The sequence below is a fragment of the Aedes albopictus genome, chromosome 3 (assembly GCF_035046485.1).
Source record: "Aedes albopictus strain Foshan chromosome 3, AalbF5, whole genome shotgun sequence".
NCBI classification, from domain to species: Eukaryota; Metazoa; Arthropoda; class Insecta; order Diptera; family Culicidae; genus Aedes; species Aedes albopictus.
This window is the reverse complement of record NC_085138.1, coordinates 292,960,265-292,978,798: the sequence shown is the minus strand read 5'-3', so window position 1 is coordinate 292,978,798 and position 18,534 is coordinate 292,960,265. Positions and strand designations below refer to the sequence as shown.

Sequence of the window (18,534 nt, the reverse complement as noted above, 5' to 3'; positions counted from 1 at the left end):
GAACCAAACCCATACATACAACACATCAGATCCCAGATTTTTTGATAATCTAATGAACGGTAGCAAGAAAATAGTCTTAGATCACATTAGAGACTAGTTGTTGTGTAGCAGAACCAACGTTCATGTGAAAAATTAAATCGTGGCTTTGTTTAATGGCCTGATAAACATTAGGTATGAACTACAGTGACGAATAGGTCTAAGTTCTCATATATAAGAACAAAATATAGACAAAACTAAAGCGATCCCATCAAATCGTACCATTTCAGATTCCTAAGGTGTAAATTTATAGCAGGACGGGTCAACGTTGAATGGAAAAATAAGAATTTGATCGCGTCAACAGAAGATGGTGGCTGTTTTATGGAATTTTGAGCTCTAAAACTAGCGGTCCAAAGTCTAATATAATGGCCCAGTATTCAAGTTAGTTCCTATTTTATAGGATTTTTAATTCTTGCATTATGGGCATATTTTGTATGAAAATATGTCCAGAATTCAAAATTTGTAATCAGAAAACCCAAGCTGTGCGCTGTTTCACAAGGTCTGCAATTTGACTATAGTTTGAATGGGAAAGAATGCCGGTCTTCGTCCAAAACTGGTAACCAGAAAATCATAAACGACATGACAAAATTCAATACGGCGACTATTTTATGTAATTTTAGGTGCAGAGTCCAAAAATGAATACCAGAACATCCAAGATGGTGTCTCAATGTTCAAGATGGCGGTTAGTTTAGTTGGGGTAGATATCCGGAGTCATGAAATGATGACCGGAAAATCTAAAATAACGTTTCAAAATTTTGCTGCTTCATGACACTTGTTTGGTTTGAGTTTTGGATCGTTGTCTTATATTTTCTGAATATTTGATGTTATGCTAATATAAAATGTATCCATATTGAATAGATTTAGCAAGCAGTTTTCATTTTGTATTTAGGTCATTGTCATCAACATGTCGCTCAAGTTTTGTTGAAAGCACGAGAAAGGCACCATCACCGCTAGGTGGATTAATTAGGGTTTTTTTTTAAATTCTTGGAGAAATTTTTGCAAGAATGCTGGACTTTTTATTTTCTAAAAATAAAACCCTGTTAGAATGTCAGGAATCCATGTATGGTTTTCTGAAAAAAATCCTGGAGAAATTTCTTTAATAATCCATGAGCTTCTCAAGCATGGAGTTGTTTTAGCAGAATTTATGATGAAATTTCTGGAGGGTATTGTATAGAAATTTCTGAAGATTGCATGGAACATATGCCTTGGAAATGTCATTCGTAAATTGCCATAAAAATCTTCCAAGAGATAAACAAAGGGTATAGGATGTGTTTGTGAACCAATTTAGATGACCGCTAAGATTTTTTTGATACACCAAAACCTCCATTTAGGTAATGAGTCGGGACTGCCTAAATAGAATTTTTACCTAAATGGATTTATTACCTAAATGGATTCAGTCTATTACTTAAATGGAGTACAAGGTTGAAAAGAAGTTCAAGAAGGGAGCGTGACTAGGAGATTTAAAGGGGGTCATGCGAAGTTTCAGAGGACTTTCAAGGGAGTCTCAGGAAAGGAGGGGCTTTAGGGGCATTTTCGGGGGTTTTGGAGGGTCTCAGGTCAAACTTGTCATTCAAACAACTAGATGGGCACGAAAAACGAAAAACCCTACAAAATTCCGCCAGACTGAAAAATTATTCAATGTCGGGTCAAAGTCGGGTCAATTTTTATCGTATGTTGGGCCACTGTTGGACCAACATCGAACAACTGTTGGGTCTATATTGGGTTTGCCGGCTAAAATGAAAACAGGTCAATGATAGGTTGATGTCGGGTTTGACGTCATCAATGATGGTAAACACAATCAAATTCCATTTAGGTAACGTTACCTAAATGGAGGGACCTAAATAGATTTTACCTTAACGGATCCTACCTAATAAACAGATTTGACTTCCTGAAGAACTTTTCCGAAGGCGGCACTTTTCTATCTGCTCTGGATCTCGAAATAGCGGAGTTTGAAGCTTTACTTGACAACTAGCGCCACCATGTAGCGAAATCGCCAACTTATTGTTGAACCACCAGATTGCTCTTGACTTCCTGAAGAACTTTGCGAAGACGGTACTTTTCTATCTGCTCTGGATCTCGAGATAGCGGAGTTTGAAGCTTTGCTTGACAACTAGCGCCATTTAGCGGCGAAATAACCAACTAATTATTGAACCACCAGATTGCTCTTGACTTCCTGAAGAACTTTGCTCACGACGGCCCTCTTCTATTTGCTCTGGATCCCGAGCTGGAGATGTTTAAAATTTTACTTCACGAATAGCGCCACCTAGCGGCGAAATCACCAACTAATTGTTGAACCACCAGATTGCTTTTGACTTCCTAAAGAACTTTGTCGAAGACGGCACTTTTCTATCTGCTCTGGATCTCGAGATAGCGGAGTTTGAAGTTTTACTTGACAACTAGCGCCACCTAGCGGCGAAATCACCAACTAATTGTTGAACCACCAGATTGCTCTTGACTTCCTGAAAAACTTTGCCGAAGACGGCACTTTTCTATCTGCTCTGGATCTCGAGATAGCTGAGTTTGAAGATTTACTTGACAACTAGCGCCACCTAGCGGCGAAATCACCAACTTATTGTTGAACCACCAGATTGCTCTTGACTTCCTGAAGATTTTTGCTGAAGACGGCACTTTTCTATCTGCTCTGGATCTCGAGATAGCGGAGTTTGAAGTTTTACTTGACAAATAGCGCCACCTAGCGGCGAAATCACCAACTAATTGTTGAACCACCAGATTGCTCTTGACTTCCTGAAGAACTTTGCCGAAGACTGCACTTTTCTATCTGCTCTGGATCTCGAGATAGCGTTTGAGGAGTTTGAAGCTTTACTTGAAAACTAGCACCACCAAGCGGCGAAATCACCAACTAATTGTTGAACCACAAGATTGCTCTTGACTTCTTGAAGAACTTTGCCGAATACGGCACTTTTCTACCTGCTCTGGATCTGGAAATAGCGTTTGAGGAGTTTGAAGCTTTACTTGAAAACTAGCACCACCTAGCGGCGAAATCACCAACTAATTGTTGAACCACCAGATTGCTCTTGACTTCCTGAAGAACTTTGCCGAAGACGGCACTTTTCTATCTGCTCTGGATCTCGAGATAGCTGAGTTTGAAGATTTACTTGACAACTAGCGCCACCTAGCGGCGAAATCACCAACTAATTGTTGAGCCACCAGATTGCTCTTGACTTCCTGAAGATTTTTGCTGAAGACGGCACTTTTTTATCTGCTCTGGATCTCGAGATAGCGGAGTTTGAAGCTTTGCTTGACATCTAGCGCCACCTAGCGGCAAAATCACCAACTAATCAATAAATCGCCAGATAGTTGTTGACCTACTGTACAACTTTGCCGAAGACAGCATTATTCCAAATAAAGTAGATCTAGAGATATTGCATGTGATAACTTATGAGTGCTTCTACTGGCGAGTGTACATAGCAACCACTTCTACATAGCGCCTCTATCGGCCAAATTGCCAACTAATTGGATGATAGTTGGCATTGTGTGGTAGATCTGTTCTAGTACTACAACTTTGCCAAAGAAAGTATGGTGCTATCTTGTAATACGCCTGAGATATTCGCTCACACCCCCAATTAGGCAAAATCCCATAAGCTCTGTGATTCCCACAACACGGATTCCTACTGCACCCCCGAACCAACCGTGTAGTAGGAGTCTAGACTGTAATCAGATCTATTTTCCCATCAAGTGGGGTGGCGGTGGTCTACGTAGTCGTCCTGTCGGACTGCTCAGGTCTTGGAGAGCCAGATAGTTTGCAGAGCACCAAACCAACCGACGTAAGTGATAAAAGAGTGTAAACCCTAGAAGCTTAGTGATGAGTGTTAATCATGTACAGCGCAAAGCGGTCGGTTGCGGGAGTATCGAGCAGTACTTTGTCCTGCCGGCGTCCATCGAGGCCGTGATCGTGAGTAGATGCATGCGAAGATTTGAGAAGTGTACACGATGAAGAAAACGAATGTAGTGATTGGCCAATCGAAGTGCATGTAAATGTGGCGAGAATTTTTTGATTTAGTAAATAAAGGTTGATTTTGATGCAATATTTCAGTAAATTTTGAATAGGTTTTTCTAATTTGATTCGTGATTTAAGGTGAACTGATCTTACATATTTCGCGAGAACGTTGTGGGCTCACGACGAGGCCGACGAGTTACCGGGCAACCTTGAACTGAGATTTGGCAATCCCTACGCTGGGGATTGGCGCTTAAGCCAAGTTTTTATAACGAGATTCTGTTCGTGGTTCACTCAGTGCTTGTGTTTTATTTTTTTTTTTGTGGTCCACCGGAGAAACCGTTACATTTACGGCCGAACTTTGCGGCCGTCGCACGCAAAGAGGAGTGGTCCACCCAAACTGACAACTTCTTCTATGCTGAGAACGCGACAATTGTGGACGAGACCGTACAGCCGGCGTAGCAGTAGTAGAGAGCGCAAACCACCCCACTGCTCAAGCTACATGGACGACGTGTGCCGGAGAGACGTGGCCTCCCGGGTGGGGGGGGGGGGGGAGAACCGCGCGGTAGAAGAGAGAGGACCATCAAAGAAAAGGGGTACGGCCCTTGCAAACAATCAGATTCCCAAGTCGATTGTAAACGTACAAGGGGCAGGGAAGCCAGCCAGTCGAAGTGGATACGTACACCTAGATGCTGAGAACCATGCGGGGCGACCAAAAACTGCACCTCCTACAAGGCACTGAACTCCGGGTTCGGATGGTATCCCGAAAGTAGTCATTAAGACGGCCATCGAGGCTAGCTCTTGCATGGCCATGCAAGTGTGCCTAGACAGAGGCGAATTTACGGAGAGTTGGAAAGGACAAGGACTAGTTCTATTGACATAAACACTGAAGCCTGGACACCGCCGGGAAACTGTTTAAGATCATTCTGTCGAGGATAACGGTACGGCGCCGCTGCGTGGTCGAGTGCGCTAGTGGTCAACCGAAACGTGAAGCGACTCAAGATCACCCACAGGCTGATGTGCCTTGGAGTGGTTATGCGTTGACCAAAGGGCAGCGCACAGTCTCAAAGCAACATGATCCGTATAGCACTAGAGGTGGCAGAGGATGAAGAATGCTTTGCACGACGCGGCATAAGAAGTGTGAGACGGATCGCTAGAACATCGTCTATGTTGAAATATTTGAGAGAATTGGATTCCTCCAATAAGGAAAGATGGACACACAGGTTCATACCGCCAGTGTCTGAATGGGTAAGGTGACGAGGTGAACTTTCACTTGACACTATTTCTGTCAGGTCATGGGTACTTTAGGTGGTATCTGCACAGATTCGGACATGCAGGCTCCCCCGCATGTCCAGAGTACGTAAACTGCGACGACACCGTGGAGCACGTGCTCTTTGATGGCCCACACTCCTTGGAGCAAAGATCGAGTATGCAACATATACATATGCGGTAGTGATCACTTTGGACAATATTGTTGAAAGGATGTGTACGGGGGCGGGCAAGTGAGATTCCATTACTTCCACGGTCTTCCGAATCTTACTTAAACTACAATGAATATGGCGGGCCTACCAACAGCAAGTTTAGTTTGCCCCCTCCCCTTCCAAGAGCTTGAGTACAACGCCCCTTCCAAGAACTATTGTGCTAGCCAGGCCTCCATCTTAGAGGACAACTTAAGACGGTAGCTGGCGGAACGCTTACTAAAGAGAGTACTCATGTACAATCTGCTCCCATCCTCCTACTCGAAGTCATCCCTAATGAACGTACCGTAAAGGTAAGGAAGAGAAAGAATGAGGGTTTAGTTTTAGTGAGTGGACCACCCAAACACCCCCCCCCCCCTCCCCCATAATCTGAGGACCCACTTCTTGGGTATCTAATAAGCAGATTTCCTCATTCTTTTAAAAATTGGGTGCCCATCGTCGTTTCTTAGCCGGGCCAGTTCAATGCAATTCGCTCTGATATTTATCGGTGAGCCCGTTCCAGTTATTACTAGTTTACCAATTTACTAGTTTTGTACTGTAACTGATCGTAAGTTGTCCGGAGCTGGTTGACACACTTGTGTTGATAGCCATAGCTTCCACGGCAGCCAGCTTAACCCCTACCATTTTTTTCGTAATTTCTAAGAACCTCATATCGCGCACAAAAAAATTGTCTGGGACCCACTGGTTTATGCTGCTCTAAACCTTTTACCCACCATCACCATTAACACAGTGAGACCTTTTGATTGATTTGATAGTCCTACATTTCCGTTTTCATTTTCATTCCAGATTTTTCCTGTCTGCAGCAGAAAAACCACAAACGACGAAACGCAACTTTCGGACCGTGGAACGAGTGTACAAAACCGATAAGAAAAGAGTGATAAAACGAAGAAGCAACCGTCGACCAGCGGCCAGCGAAAAACTCCAACGCTGGGAGACCATTAGATCACTCCATTTCCGCTCGGCTACGCCAGCATACGGCAACTCTTTCCCGGTCCGATGACGACGACGACGCCGACGACGATGACGACAACGGTGATGAAGGAAATGGTTCAATGCTATCCAAACATTTGCTGAACCACTCCCCGAGGTTGAGAGATATTGCCACTGACTAGCTGCGGCGGCAACGGCAGCAGTAGTGACAAGTGACTGACTGTGTCTAGCTGGACAGCGCACGTGCTAAGTATACTATAGTAGTGAAGAAAAACCTAGTGATAAGAGAAATTTACGCGTGAAAGGTGTGAAAAGTGATACAATAAAGATGGGAGCGCCACCTTTCAAGGAACCGTTGGTTAACCGGAACCTCATCTCGCTCAAAATCGTCCTGTTTCTGTTCTATGCGGGTAAGTGATAAAAACTGTTTGTCGTTGGTTGGTTGGGTAAAGAAAGCTGGATTTGTTTGGTAACCAAACATTAGACCGAACGTTAAAATTGGTGTTTACTGCATGCGGTAGACTACAACTTGAACTGGGATTGTTTAACTTCATGTGAATATAAGGTCTAGATGTGAGCTACCATGCGTCTCCATAACAAAGTTTGCACTAAAGCAATTTGATGGAGCATTCATAAAAAGCTCACAAATCCGTGTTAATGTTAGTTTCTTATCGTTTTGAATCTCCTCCATGCAGCTCTAGGATGCCTGCATCCGTACCTACAAAAGCACATGACCCTAACCGGGTTAGATTACAAGGAATCACAAATCATCTCCGTAGTGGCTCCACTGATCGCCATTTTGGGACCGCTGATATTCGCACCGCTAGCTGATCGCCTTGCAGGAACTAACGGATCATCGTACGGAAGACGGCTTCGGTTTCTGGCCTCGTTTTGTATGATCTTTTCAGCGATTCTTTACGCCATTCTGTTCTTCGTCGTACCACCGATCGAACGCCAAGAATCCAGTCGATCGCAAGTGAGCTTTGCTTGTGATCTTGACGGAGCCATCATCTTTCAGCAACGATGTTCGGAGGAACGCACCTGCTACCACTGGAAGAGAGAAAAGGTATTTCTGTTTGATTTCAAGTTTTGGAAATGACTAATCCTATTCTCTCCGTATTCCAGATTGGCCACCTAACGCTGACAAACTGCTCCTACACTTGCCAAAAACCGATCGAGTTCGAAAACCTGAATCATCCTTACACCAAAGGAGTTACCGTACCGCCATCCACCGAAAGCTCGATTGAAGATGAGGAATACGACCTGATAGATGATGACTTGGAAGTCGCACCCGCCAACTTGGAACTGCCACGTGTCGAGGTGGACAATACTCCGATTCCCGTTCCACACATATGCGAACGGAAAGGTGGTCCCGAGTCGGAGATCTGTCACGCCTACACCCCGGCTACCGAGTCGCTCAGGTTCGAAACGGTGCTACGCAGCGCGGTGAATGACGAGAACGATACGCACAGTGCCGAGTGGTGCCGTTATCCGTTGGACGGGTTCTCGTGCAACATTCCGGAGAAGCAGGTTGTCTGGATGAAGTTGTTGATCAACTCGTCGCACTGTACTCCGAAGATCGAGTGCGAGGTTCACAATCCGTATGATAACGAAGAGAGCGTGCTGGCTGAAAGTGTCTGCATGAGGGTAAGAAGATTGAATTTCTTGTACAACTTTTCGGAAAGTCTAATGATGCTTTTTATTTTAGATTGTTGGTGATCCAGAGCTTACATTCTGGTCATACTTGTTGCTGCGATCGTTTGCTGACGCCTTCCCACTAGCTGCCATCGTACTCCTGAATGCGGCCACCATCATTGCCACGAGAGAGACTTCTACCGGTCGAGGAGACTTTGGACGCCAGATTGTCTGGGGGGCAATCGGTTGGGCTCTGTTCTATTTTGTACTTTCCTGGGTGTTCGAAACTTACTACGTCTACGTAGCTTTGGTGGTGCTGGCAGCTATTGTTCTTCTACTGTCTTCCGGAATGCCCCTATCTCCACCAGAGATGTGGTGGCACACCAAATGCGGAATGGTTGCCATTCCTATGTCAGCTATACGAAGATACGTTCCAGAAGCCGCTGGGTTATGCTTGGTTACGCTGATTCTGGGTACATTCTGGAGCGTACTGGACAACTACGAGGGGGTTCTGGTCAAGAACTACGAGCTGATTCCCAACATGGAAGAGTACTACGGGCCAACATGGAGCGTTTTTGTAATTCTGGGAGCACTGCTTGTAATTCCTATCCTGTGGTTTGCCGAAAACATCGTTGACTATTGTGGACATTCGAACATCTTGATCGCTGCTATTACAACTTTCATCTTCCGTTTCTCCCTTTTGGCCAGCCTGGATGTGACTTGGTGGCGCGTAGTCATAGATTTCCTTTACCCGATAACCCTTGGTTTAACCTGGTTGACGATCATATTCTACATGCGACATATTTTCCCCCGCCGTATCATCACGACTGGACAAGCTCTGCCCGTCATCTTCCACTTCTGTCTGGGCCGATTCATCGGTGCCCTGATTGGAACGTGGACAAAGCTGGAATGTCTGATCGCTACCTTCCAAGTGCTAGCCATCACTGCCTGTGCTGTTGCCGTGATTTATTTCCTCCTGTACCACTTTGTCCTGGCACCACGCTGTGCTTCACGCATGACCACAGTCCCATCTACATCCGCCCTGAATATCACAGCCCCAGAGGCAAACGGTCAAACGCAATCACCACAGCAGCAGCCACTACAGCCTTCCAATGGCAGCTATCAACCCCTTAGAATTTATCACAACTATCGCGGACGAAAGGGACACTTTAGATATTAAATTTATTGGGAAGGGATGATCAAAATCACAAAAAAAGATGAGGCATCTAGTCTTCGTCATGTAGAGCTATAAAAAGCTGATAAATATCGTTTAGCCGCTAACAAAATTTGTACCAAATCAGATATGTACACGAACTATCGAAGAAATCTCTCGAAAGCAAATAGTTTTATTTATTGTCGTTTTTCTTGACTTTAACAACTTCTAACCGATCTAGAGTAATTCGCTTTGAATCGTCCGCCAAAGCGTAGGTTGTAGAACTATTGAATAATTTAGTTTATACAACTTTCATCTCAACTCAACTTTTAGCGTCCTAAATGTCGGTCGACGAATCTAGTAGAATAAATAGAATAGTGTTATTTTCGATAGTTACAAGCGAATCTCTTCCTCTGTACTCCTTTTGTGCAGGGGTTCTCTCTTCTTCAATTAGATATCTACGCTTTTATACTACATACTTGTAAGACGTAAGACACTTTCGATTGAAATCCAATAAACACACACTCGTTGTTAAGTGGTTGTCACTAAAAACCGAAAACAAATAACAAAACAGAAATTAAACAGTATGATAAGCTTAAAGCAATCAGAATCTATAATAACCAGAGAACAAATTTAATTGTTACAGAATTGTTGAAAATAAGTGTACCTTGCATAAACGAGAACAAACCTGAAATCAAACGAAGCTTGCGTGCGCAGCCACAAAAGAAGTCACTACATGCACACGTGAAATATTTCCCCCAATTGGATTGAGCTATGCGAGCTTTTGCGATCCACTGTGCAGCGAAATGTTTCAGCGTAAGCACAAACTAAAATGTTTGGAAACACAATCCACATAGAGAAAGAAACACGGAACAGCAATTGTGAGCTGAAAGCAAGCAAGCTTGAAAAGCCTTAAACATTTCTATTCATGTCTTTCGAAATTTGAAACGGATTAAATATACTAGCAAAACAAACACAGATTGATATATATTTACATGTACCACCAGATGAAAAAGAATTGAAACCGTACTACAGATAAAGAAAAAAACTGAATAAATACTCTCCGATGTTTACGCCACATTGCTTTGTATTGCACATGGATAGGCGCATCGTTAAAAAAAACTGCGTCTTTGATTGTTGGTTGATTGATGTGGCAGCAACATACTTGCCTAGGTCAGTAAACAGGCACATATGCGGACATGTATGTATGTTGTTAGCACAATCTTTAACATTTATTTGTAAATAAAAAAAATGCTGAAACAATACCGTTTTTTTAGTCTGAGAATATCACATTCTTTAATATTAACAATTATTAATTTTCATTTATTCATTGCACCCAAAATAGGAAAAAGTATCGAAAAGTTAACTTGATCATCACTAGAATAATAGAACAGGGCCTCAGAAACAAAAGTCCCATACACAAAAACTCAATCGAAATAGGGTGACGATGGGTATTATCGGCAGGTTTGTTCTCTTCGTCATGGGGGGTTTTTGTGGGCCGAATTGTCTGAAATTGGGACATATAACTCAGCTTGGTTGGGAAGGATTTGAGGCCAACTCTGAGACCTACAGGTTTCAAAAAACCCTCCATGACGAAGAGAACAACACTGCCGAGAATACGTAAGTTCCCCTAGTTATTCATCCAACAAGTTGCAAAATGATGATTTGTTTCAGCTTGAGTCGTACATTTAATCTCCGAGGTTTGTTGAGTTGGATAAATACGACAAGTGCTGACCCGAACAGAGGAGAAAATCAAATTCATAACAACAGATTCACATAGTCTGTTTTTATATCATAGTTTGTTATTATCAACTTATCAAAGTATTACTTTTTCATAACATGTTTTGTTGGACAATCTAATTTTGTTATGGTCATGTTATTAAGATTCATCCAGCAAATAACATTTCAATAATATACTTTGTTGTAGACCAAGTTTTGTTATTATTCTACTATTGAAAATGTACAAATATGTGATGAACTATAGCACAATACTAACGAGTTTTCAAATTCACTGCAAAATTCATTGTTATTAAGTTGTTATGGAATCTAACAAAACATGTTATTAAATTGGTCTTCCAGGTACATTTTTATGTTATGATTTTTGTTATTTTGCCACTTATGACAGACAAGTTTATAACATTATAAGATATGTTAATAACACAAGAATTACTGATTCCATTACACAGTTATTATGCCAAAATAACATATTTTATTGTGCTTTTGATATTCTCTTCTGCTCGTGGAAAAATCCTTAGCAAAAAAGACCCTTAGCATAATCTATTCAAGCTACTTGAAATCCTAGGACTCAGCGAAGTCCGTTGGCCGAACTTTGGAGAACACAGATTGGCATCGGGCCAAATTCTGCAATATATTGTATACTCTGGCCTACGAGGCGAACTCGCTCCTCGTCACCGTGGCGTTGGCTTCCTGCTCAGTGCTCACGCCCACGCTGCGCTCATGAAGTGAGAACCTATCAACGAAAGGATAAATATAGCCAGATTCTAAACACAGCCGACCGATGCTGCCGAAATGCAATGTTTTGCACAAAATGAAATTTTACAGCCAACTGAACGCTGTCGTGGATAAGATTCCAAAAGGTGATATCAAGATCCTCATGGGTGACTTCAACACGAAGGTTGGTTCCATCAACTCAGACTATGCGCACGTCATGGGACGCCATGGTCTCGGAGAAATGAGCGAAAACGGAGAGCTGTTTGCAGAGTTTTGTGGCAACAATGATATGGTGATTGGGGGATTGCTCTTTCCTCATCGTCCAGTGCACAAAGTGACATGGGTTTCCCGTGATGGCGTCACGGAAAATCAAATCGACCACATCTGCATCAGCCGAAAATGGAGACGGAGCCTTCTTGATGTGCGGAACAATCTTAGCGCCGACATTGCGTCTGACCATTATCTCCCAATCGGCGAGAACCGGCAACACATTGCGAGGATTCATCAACAGAAAGAAAATCGGGCGCTGATTCAACACACGCCGACTGGAAGACGCTGCGGTAAAAAGGTTCTTTGTCGAGGAACCGGAGAACCGTGCTGCGGATATCCCGGAAAGTGGAAGCGTAGAAAATGCATGGAACGCCATCAAGAAAGCCTTCATCGCCAACGGCAAAAATAATTTGGGTGAGCTACGCACCCAGAGAAAGCAGTGGATCACAGATAATACCTGGAGGAGCGAAGGAGCACCAAAGTCGCGATAGAGTGAGCGATAACAAGAGGAGCCAAAGCCGTAGCCCGTCAGCGCTATTCGGCTCTCGAGAAGGAAGTGAAGCGCTCATGTAAGAAGGGTAAACGATTGTGGGCGGCTGACGAAGGCGAGAAAGCCGCAAATACCGGCGACAATCGTCTCCTCTACGATGTCTCACGTCGCCTTCGTTTGACAAAGATGAATGCTACGGTGCCCGTGAAAGACAGATCTGGTCAGCTATTGACGACCCGGCTGAACAGCTGAAACGCTGGTTCGGGCACTTTGGAAACAATTTTCAAGTCTCGCCGCGCCACCAACACCTCAGCATGATCTGCCAAGGTTTTTGACGCATTACCCGTGTCAACACCGAAGCTCCATCATTGCAGGAGATAGAAACAGCCATCCGTAGCATGAAATCGAACAGGGCCCTGGGGGTCGATCGCATATCAGCTGAGATGATCAAAGCTGACAACGTAGTATCCGCACAACTGCTGCAACATATGGGAAACCGCGGCATTTCTGTTCGACAAGGCGTCTTAATGGTACCCAAAAAAGGCGACTTGGCTGTTTGCGATAATTGGCGGGTCAACATGTTATTATGTTTCGTTCTCAAAGTTATCTGCAAAGTGTTCCTTAACCGGATACAAGAGATGCTTGACGCAACTCTCCGATGGCAGCAAGCAGGATTCCGTGCTGGACGATCCTGTGCGAACCATATAGGGTACTGCATTGTTTTGATGGAGGTGCGGCTCAAACAGCGTCTGTTCTGGCATCCAGCGGCTGAGTAAGAAACGCTGCACCACGCCCAGCTAGATCCAAGGTGGTAGCCCCATCAGCGTGGTCGTGGTTGGGACGTTAAACAGAACTGGCACGATGGCCCTCCAGCGAGACAGGAGTGTTGGCGTAGGCCCAATAAGCCACCCGTAAAAATCCCCATTGCGAATAACATAGGAGAAAATACGACTCGATACAATCGGCAAAGACCCACGCGACGAAATAAGGATTACGATTGGAAACTTGGAACATGGAATTGCAAGTCACTAGGTTTCGCAGGATGTGACAGGATAATCTACGACGAACTACATCCGCGCAACTTCGACATCGTGGCGTTGCAGGAACTTTGTTGGACTGGACAGAAAGTGTGGAAAAGCGGGCATCGAGCGGCTACCTTCTACCAAAGCTGTGGCACCACCAATGAACTGGGAACAAGATTTGTAGTGTTGAGCAAGATGCGACAACGTGTGATCGGGTGGTAGCCGATCAACGCAAGGATGTGCATGTTGAGAGTTAAGGGCCGTTTCTTCAACTACAGCATCATCAAGGTCCACTGCCCACACGAAGGGAGACCCGATGACGAGAAAGAAGCGTTCTACGCGCAGTTAGAGCAAACATACGATGGTTGCTCGCCGCGTGACGTGAAAATCGTTGTCGGTGACATGAACGCGCAGGTAGGAAGGGAGGAAAAGTACAGACCGGTAATCGGGCGAAACAGCCTGCACGCCGTATCGAATGATAACGGCCAGCGATGCGTAAACTTTGCAGCTTCCCGTGGTATGGTAGTCCGAAGCACCTTCTTCCTTTGCAAAGATATCCACAAAGCCACCTGGAGATCACCCGACCATCAAACAGAAAACCAAATCGACCACGTTCTAATCGACGGTAAATTCTTCTCAGATATAACCAATGTCCGCACATACCGCAGTGCGAATATTGATTCGGATCACTACTTAGTCGCTGTATGCATGCGCTCAAAACTTTTGACAGTTATCACCACGCGTCGAAGTCGAACGCCGCGACTCAACATCGAGCAACTTCGTAACGTAGTAGTGGCCCTACCACGTAGTTAGCAGTGGCCCTACCAACGGAAGAGTTGCTTGGCGCAGCTACACTTGAAGATAGCTGGAGGGACATCCGATCCGCCATAGGTAGTACCTCGGCTACAGCACTAGGCTTCGCGACTCCGAATCACAGAAACGACTGGTACGACGGCGAATGTGAACAGTTGAAAAACGAGAAGAATGCAACATGGGCGAGAATGCTGCAACACCGTACGAGAGCGAATGAGGCACGTTACAAACAGGCGCGGAACAGGCAGAACTCAGTCTTCCGGATGAAGAAGCGCCAGCAGGAAGAACGAGATCGCGAAGCGATGGAAGAGCTGTACCGCGCTACCCAACTAACAATCGCCAGCCGCAAACAAGCATGCATGCTGAATTGTTGCTTTATAATAGTAATTATAGCTGAACTAAAAATATGCTGTACATATTACTGTACAAATGCTTTTTCAATTGAAAAAGTAGCCAATGTTCAACTTTTCGTATTGGTATTAATAATGATAATTTAAAACACTTTTCAAGCGATTAATAAGATTTTTATTCGACTCGCAGTAATTCCTTTACAACATAGTTTAACAAGACTTTTTTCTGCTTCTTGTTAAGTTCGTGTAAAAATTAGGACATGTATCTGAATAATGTGTTTTTCACAAGTCAAATAAGCGCTTTCGTTTCATCATACTTCGACTCAGAGTACATGATGAAAAACACGTGTTTTTTTACCGAACAACAGCTGAATAATTCTGTTGTTCAGTCGTTAACCATAATGTTGTGCTAATTCACCACTGCTGTATAGAAGTCAGAGTCTGATCATTATAAAACCACGGGAAGTTTATGTTTTGATTTGAGCGCTGCAATTCATTATCTCTAGGATGGCGCAGATAGGAAGGCATGCGGCTGGCAATCGACGGGTCTCGAGTTCGATCCTGGATTTAGGTAAATTTATGTGTAGTTATTATTTCACAATATTTGTTCACAGCATTAAGCTCCAATCATAAACTCTCGTGGAAATTGAAAAATTTTGCATTTTTTTATTTTTAATCATTTTTGCTGAAGCTGAATAACAGCTTTACTATATATTTGTAAAACGATTTAACAACAAACATTTCAGTTGGTACACAACACTATGCTTTACAGTTTCTCCAAATTTGTGTGAACAAAACCCGAACAAAGGTTGTGCCTGAAAATTGTCCAAATGTTATTCAGCATCATGCTGAATCAATTCGTCGTAAAGGTGCTTGTAAAATGAGTGATTGTTAGTTGGGTAAGGACACACGAAAGTTCTACGAGAAGCTGAACCGCTCGCGCAGAGGCTTTGTGCCACATGCCGACATGTGCCGAGATAATCACGGGAATATTCTCACGAGCGAGCGTGAGGTGGTCGAGAGATGGCGGCAGCATTACGATGAGCACCTCAATGGCGACGTTGCAAGTACCGAAGGTGGCGTGGTAACAGATCTAGGAGTATGTGCACAGGACGAAAGACTTCCGGCCCCTGACCTTCAAGAGATTGAGGAGGAGGTTGGCCGGTTAAAAAACAACAAAGCCGCTGGCGCTGGAGCAGATCAACTACCAAGCGAGCTTCTAAAATACGGTGGAGAAGCACTGGTGAGAGCACTACACTGGGTCATTACCAAGATTTGGGAGGAGGAAGTATTACCGGAGGAATGGATGGAAGGTATCGTGTGTCCCATCTACAAAAAGGGCGACAAGTTGGATTGCGGGAACTACCGCGCGATCACACTACTGAGCGCTGCCTACAATATACTCTCTCAAATTTTATGCCGCCGTCTATCACCGATTGCAAGAGAGTTCGTGGGGCAATATCAGGCTGGATTTATGGGTGAACGCGCTACAACGGACCAGATGTTCGCCATCCGCCAGCGCCAGGTGTTGCAGAAATGCCGCGAATACAACGTGCCCACACATCACTTGTTCATCGATTTCAAATCAGCGTATGATACAATCGATCGAGAACAGCTATGGCAGATTATGCACGAATACGGATTCCCGGATAAACTGATACGGTTGATCAAGACGACGATGGATCGAGTGATGTGCGTAGTTCGAGTATCAGGGACACTCTCGAGTCCCTTCGAATCTCGCAGAGGGTTACGGCAAGGTGATGGTCTTTCGTGCTTGCTGTTCAACATTGCTTTGGAGGGTGTAATAAGGAGAGCAGAAATAAACACGAGTGGAACGATTTTCACGAAGTCAGCTCAGCTGCTTGGTTTCGCTGATGATATGGATATTATTGCTCGTAAATTTGAGACGATGGCGGAAACGTACATCCGACTAAAGAGTGAAGCCAGGCGAATCGGATTAGTCATTAATGTGTCGAAGACAAAGTACATGATGGCAAAGGGCTCCAGGGAGGAATCACCGCGCCCGCCACCCCGAATTCATATCGACGGTGATGAAATCAAGGCGGTTGAAGAATTCGTGTACTTGGGCTCACTGATGACCGACGACAACGACACCAGCAGAGAAATTCAGAGGCGCATTGTGGCAGGAAATCGTGCCTACTTTGGACTCCGCAGAACTCTACGATCGAATAAAGTTCGCCGTAACACGAAGTTAACCATCTACAAAATGTTGATTAGACCGGTCGTCCTCTATGGGCACGAAACATGGACCCTACGTGCAGAGGACCAACGCGCCCTTGGAGTTTTCGAACGGAAGGTGTTGCGTACCATCTACGGCGAAGTGCAGATGGAAGACGGGACTTGGAGAAGGCGAATGAACCACGAGCTGCATCAGCTGCTGGGAGAACCAACCATCGTCCATACCGCGAAAATCGGGAGGCTACGGTGGGCGGATCACGTCATCAGGATGGTTCTCGAGAGTCATCCGACCGGTACAAGAAGACGTGGAGCGCAGCGAGCTAGGTGGGTCGACCAAGTGGAGGACGATCTGCGGACCCTACGCAGAGTGCGGAACTGGAGACAAACAGCCATGGACCGAGTGGAATGGAGGCGGCTACTATGCACAGCAGAGGCCACCCCGGCCTTAGCCTGACCGGAAAGAAACAAAGATTGTTTTGATTTTGTATGGGATTTTGACGTTTCTTGACCTTGTTGTTTACAAAATTACTGTAAAAGTGAAAGAGAAGGAGAGAATTTCATGCAGTGCCCTATTGTCACACTCAATATCATTCTGGAGGTAATCAATGAATACCAAGAGTCTCTTTACCTGGTGTTCATTGATTACGAAAAAGCTTCGACCGTGAACCAAATCGTGGATTGCTGTGGCAGCCCATTACCATGGAGCACCTAAATGACTTCGATCTGGCTGACAACGTCGCTCTCCTAGCTCAATGGCACTTTGATATGCAGAGCTTGCTCGATGATCTTGCCAATCGCTCCTCAGCGGCAGGTCTTACAATCAACGTCAACAAGACCAAATCGTTGGATGTGAATACGGTCAACCCTTCCAGCTGGGCAATCAATGGAGAATGTTGAAAGCCTCCAATATCTTGGTAGCCAAATGCCGGCCGATGGCGGCACCAAGATCGACATAGGTGCATAGCTGCTTTTGCGGCTTTAAGAAATGTATGGAAAAACAATCAGATCAGTCGACGCACCAAAATCCGAATTTTCAACTCGAACGTGAAATCTGTGCTGCTATACGCCAGTGAAACCCGGTGTGTATCAGTGGAGAACACTAAACGGCTGCAAGACTTCATCAATAGATCCCTCCGATATATAATTCGTGCATGGTGGCCTCACAATTGGATCTCCAACTCGGAGCTCCATTGTCGATGTAATCAAAAACCGATAGTGACAGAAATTCGAGAGTGAAAGTGAGCCGACCCACACTCTACGCAGGGGCGAGAACGAAATCTGCAAACAAGAGTTCGATTTGAACCCAGCAGGACATCGCAGCAGAAGCAGACCCAGATGCTCATGATGGCGCAGCCTCAACAAGGAAATAAATGAAGTCGACAGAAATTTGACCTGGCCACTGGTCAAGGCGATATGGCTGTAAATCGCTCAGGATGGAGATCTTCCAATTCGGCCCTCTGCACCACCGTGGGTGCTCATGACTGAATGTAAGTACCCACTCCCACACGATCGCATATGATATTGAATGGGATGCAAAAGTGGAGGCGATATGCGTACACTTTACACGCGATTAAATTGAATCGCATATGGCCTCCACTTTAGCATCCTACTCAACATCAAATAAGACTTAAAGTTAGCTGGGTAGTAAGTAACTAGGGACCTCGTGAACTCTGATGAAGTGCTTCGCCTCTTGGCCATGGCAACTGGAATAGATGACATTTCTTCAATGATTAAAACTAGAAACAAAGATGC

At 44.6% G+C, this 18,534-nt stretch overlaps 1 protein-coding gene and 1 long non-coding RNA gene across 5 annotated transcripts in view; both read left to right on the top strand.

The window, feature by feature from the left end:
• Positions 1 to 9,746, top strand: part of LOC109418703 (uncharacterized) — a 149,980-nt gene extending 140,234 nt beyond the window's left edge. For all 4 annotated transcript variants that reach the window (XM_029857320.2, XM_029857324.2, XM_029857328.2 and 1 more), the window contains 4 exons: positions 6,256 to 6,809; positions 7,095 to 7,465; positions 7,525 to 8,046; positions 8,108 to 9,746. In XM_029857320.2, the coding sequence (XP_029713180.2) occupies positions 6,728 to 6,809; positions 7,095 to 7,465; positions 7,525 to 8,046; positions 8,108 to 9,214 (2,082 nt within the window). In that variant the 5' untranslated portion in view covers positions 6,256 to 6,727 and the 3' untranslated portion in view covers positions 9,215 to 9,746. The remainder of the gene's footprint in view (positions 1 to 6,255; positions 6,810 to 7,094; positions 7,466 to 7,524; positions 8,047 to 8,107) is intronic.
• Positions 1,079 to 4,101, top strand: LOC109428704 (uncharacterized). Its single transcript, XR_003896319.2, has 2 exons — positions 1,079 to 3,821; positions 3,881 to 4,101. It is a non-coding gene; the product is annotated as an uncharacterized LOC109428704 (long non-coding RNA).
• Positions 9,747 to 18,534: the final 8,788 nt, after the last annotated feature.